Source organism: Austrofundulus limnaeus, unplaced genomic scaffold (assembly GCF_001266775.1).
Source record: "Austrofundulus limnaeus strain Quisiro unplaced genomic scaffold, Austrofundulus_limnaeus-1.0 Scaffold316, whole genome shotgun sequence".
Classification (NCBI taxonomy): domain Eukaryota; kingdom Metazoa; phylum Chordata; class Actinopteri; order Cyprinodontiformes; family Rivulidae; genus Austrofundulus; species Austrofundulus limnaeus.
The window spans coordinates 622411-626587 of NW_013952718.1; the positions used below are offsets into that span (position 1 = coordinate 622411).

General features: G+C 37.2%; 1 protein-coding gene across 12 annotated transcripts in view; it reads right to left on the reverse strand.

The window, feature by feature from the left end:
* The window catches only part of cacna1ab (calcium channel, voltage-dependent, P/Q type, alpha 1A subunit, b), a gene marked incomplete at its 5' end in the record, with an annotated part of 93529 nt that overhangs the window by 69257 nt on the left and 20095 nt on the right, over window positions 1-4177 (reverse strand). For 8 of the 12 annotated variants that reach the window (XM_014022050.1, XM_014022051.1, XM_014022049.1 and 5 more), the window contains 1 exon segment: window positions 647-658. In XM_014022050.1, the coding sequence (XP_013877504.1) occupies window positions 647-658 (12 nt within the window). 12 annotated transcript variants of the gene reach the window in all.

Sequence of the window (4177 nt, forward strand, 5' to 3'; positions counted from 1 at the left end):
ATATATATAAAATTTTATCATTCCACCATATATGGTTTTTGCATAAAATATGCATCTGTCTCAGAAAGTAAACCACTATAGTTCTAACATAAAGTAGGTAATTTTCTCTTCATGAGACAACACATTGGCATTCATAAACTTCTTTAATTTTGACAAAAGAGTCAATTCTATTTGCTCTAACAATTTTAAAGCATTGCCCTGATAGACGATTATGCAGAATAGATAAAGATCACTTGACTTTGATTGGCAGGACTTTCCATGTTTGACATATGACTGATTCAACAAAGTCGGTTTAAATTTCTTTAAAATCATCACAATCTTAGATGAATTGAACCAAATCGACCGAATCAACATAGTTGTTAAGTACATGGAGTTAAATAAATGACATCTCAAAAAATATATTTACTAATAGGCTGAACAAAGAATTAAACTAATTTGAATGAGGAAAAATCACCCCATACATGTGGTTTAGAGGGTTACTTTGTGTTTTTGTGCATGATGAGGAAAAAAGATCACACAACAAAACGGCGAGAATGACTACATATGATTAAAAGGAAGAAAGAAAGAAAGAAAGAGAGAGTAGCCAACTTGATCCGGTTACTGAGAGCAGGAAACAGAGCGCGAGAGGACAGAGGAGGAACTTTACCGGGTGCTGCTCCTGTCCAGTTTCACCGAACGTAGTGACAGCAAAAGTCAGTGACGGCGACAGACAGAAAGACAGAGGAGTAAAGGGAAGGGAGGATAAAAAAAAACACATGGAAAGACACAGAAACACACATTGATAGAGACAAACACAAGATGAGAGAGAGAGAGTGTTCGGGAGAAAGAGGAAAAAATACATCTATATGAGAGACAGACAAAGAAGGAAGGACAGCAAGTTGGATTTACGTGACATATAAAATACCTCACCTACTCTTTAACGCACACACCTAAACTTTTCACACCCATTTTCCTGCTTCCTTGACAACTAATTAGGGTTTCTAGTGACCTGTTTGTTACATTTGCAATGTACGAGGCAAGTTTTACATCCTCTTACATGTTTTCTATCAAAGTACATCTAGTTTAATGTTTGCTTTACATCCTCATTACATCATACATCTCAAAATAAACACAGCAGGAACACTTTCTATCAGCTGATTAGGTTCTTTTGGCTTTGCAAGACAAGATTCAACAAGATAATTTTAAACAAATCCATGTCATTTATTATTATTATTTATTTGGCCAAACAAAATGTGAGTAACCAATTTAGAACTTTCATATAAGTAAATGTTTTGGAAATCTGTTTTCAGAGTCTTCTTTTTAAGGGAGAGATATCATGCTTTTAAATCCTCCTTTTCACATCTAAATCATTCAGTTTGGGTTTATATAAAGTAGAACTGCAATGCTTCAGTCTGAATTCCTGGTTATTGCAGCCGGTTCGGATGTTATCAGTCCATTAAATGGACATTTATTAGCGGTTATCAGTCCCATAGAATGGCTTCAGACTGTCCTGACAGTGCCCCCTAGTGAGTTACCAGTGCCATATACGTTGGAATGCAACTGCTACCGCCGGAGTCTGGTCTACTTTATTGTAGCCCATGTCATTTTCTCTAAATTTAACCTAAATGGCTTTATGCCTCATATTAACCAGATTGCATTAAAAAAACCTTAGTGGTTTTATGCCTCATACTAACCAGATTACATGAAAAAAACCTTAGTGGTTTTATGCCTCATACTAAACAGCTGACAGTCTGAAGCCATTCTATGGGACTGACAACGTCCATTTAACGAATGACAACATCCGAAGCGGGTGGTTATTGTAACTCCACAAGCCCCTCTTTCACCCCTTTTCTGAGATGCAGCTGAGATCAGCTCGTTTTGGTGCTGTCTCTTTGAATGTAAATGAAGCCCTTCACACTCCGCCCCCATCCAGGTCTTATGCTGTGTTCCAGTAGCAGCAGACCTCAAACTTGTGAAGTCAGACTGATCTCAGGTTTGAGTTGAAAGCGTTCCAATTTCCATTTGGTCAGAACATCGGAAAAATTGTGTTTCTATTTCTTGTTTTGATGGAATATTGCAACAATAACATTTACAATAGCACTCTATGCTGTATTTTGAGTGTATAAACAGTGTTAAAACATGTCGCCTAACAATTGCTATAAAATACTACAAGTATGACTGAAAAGTAGACATCATAGTACAATGATGTCACGCGTGCTCAGGTATGGTCATGTTGCACAGACCTGCCGACTCAAAATTGCGACATTAGGGGCTGTTTCCGATGATATTTCTGACTCAGAAGTCAGAAATTCCTACCTCCAAGTAGAACTTGAAAGCAGCATTACTCACAATGATCATTGTCCTCTCCACCCTGTTCAGCCATTTTCGTAGTTTGATAGAGCTTTGATTATCTAGCCATGCAGAAACATTTTATTTACAAACTGATTAAAATATATCAACAACGGAAGACTTGTCCATCCAGCTTTACATGTTGGAGCCAGAGTCTGACCCAGAGTCAGAGGAGAATGAAGACGACGAACTTGCAGAACCACGAATTTGCAAAATTGGTTAGTCGGAAGTCTATTCACTTTTTTAGAAGTTCCGCGGCAAAAACTGACATTATTATTCAAAATACGTAATAAAAAAAACTAAAGGGATTGAAAAAATGACCCAAACAGAATATAAATACATCTATGCAGCACTAGGAGAGACTAATTAAAATTTTCTGCACTCCTAGAGACTCCAAGTGCACAACAAATTGCATTTAAGGGCTAAATAATTGATTTTGCATGATATGTCTCCTTTAATATTCGATCTTGTGAAATTCCCTCTATTTGGACCAGGCATAAAACCTTTCAAACATATCTGTGAATCTGTCTTTTTGCTGAGAATCTTGTCCAAACTTATTTTCTCAGGTTGTTTTCTGGTTTAGCCTGCTGCACTACAATCTACTACCTCCATACCCGGAATAAATAATTCATTTGCTGTATCTATTTATATCGATTACACCGTCTCACACTGTAATAATCAGTTAAAACAGACCTAAAGCCCAAATTGTTTTCATTACATCTACATTCATCTAAGAGATTTTAATAAAGCTTTTTTCTTCTATGCCTCTCTGCACAGGGGAAGAAAAAAAGGTTAAATCTTTACAGATTCCAGGTTTTCTTGACATGTTGGTCAGACACTCAGGAGATTAGCCATGAGTGGAGAAGTCAAGAAACCAGGATTTGTGTGTATTGTCTCATACACACAACAATGCCAACAGAAGAATAAGGCATTCTCACAAAGTTCTCCCACCTGCATGCAGATCAAATTCATGACATTGAAACATTTAGCCATGTTTGTCAAAAGTGACAGAAGCATTTTTTTTTTGTTTAAAACCTGCACAAATCTGAAGCCATTGTACTGTTTACATGCTAAAAATACAACGTACAATGCTTCTTTAAAATCCTCGGTTTTAAATCATGTCATGCAACAGGTGTGTGAAAAGCCCCTTGAAGCAAAACTCTACTCTGGTTCAGCCCTGGTGCAGATAATGAGAGAAGAAAGGCGAGGGAATCTGAAAAAGAAGCGAAGGTGGGATGGAAGAGAAAGTGTGTGAGCATCTCATAAGAGAATAGCCTAGGTGAAACAAAAAGAAAGCAGGACTGGGGAGGGGGGCAATAGAGAGAAAACAGGAAACGGAACAGATAAAGGAAGGGAGGAGGTATCGTCTTTTCAACAGGAAGTCGTGCTGTGGGAGGGTTGCTGCTGTGGAGGGATATTCGAACTACTGCAAGAAATTTATCAGCCAGACGGCATCTTAAATTAACAAGTTTTATCACATGTCTACTGTTTCTTCTTAAAGTCACACTTCAGTGGCATATTTTCACTTTTCATATATTTATACAAGTCTGCTGCTGTGATGCTCCTAATGTCAAAACCAATCATAATCTGAAGTTTATTTATTTTTAATTTTTATTTCTTTGAGTGTAGGCATGTAGAAAATAATGACCAAAAAAGTGGCTGCGATATAATACGCTTCTCTTGTACTGAAAGTGAATATAAACTTTTTGTTCAGTCATTAGCAGATAGCGAGACTGACCAATAGTCATATGCTGTGCACATGCACACATTTATATTTATATTGCTTTGAATTTGAGCAGAACACTTCTGGCTACATTCACACTGCAGGTGTTAATGCTCAGTTTAAAAA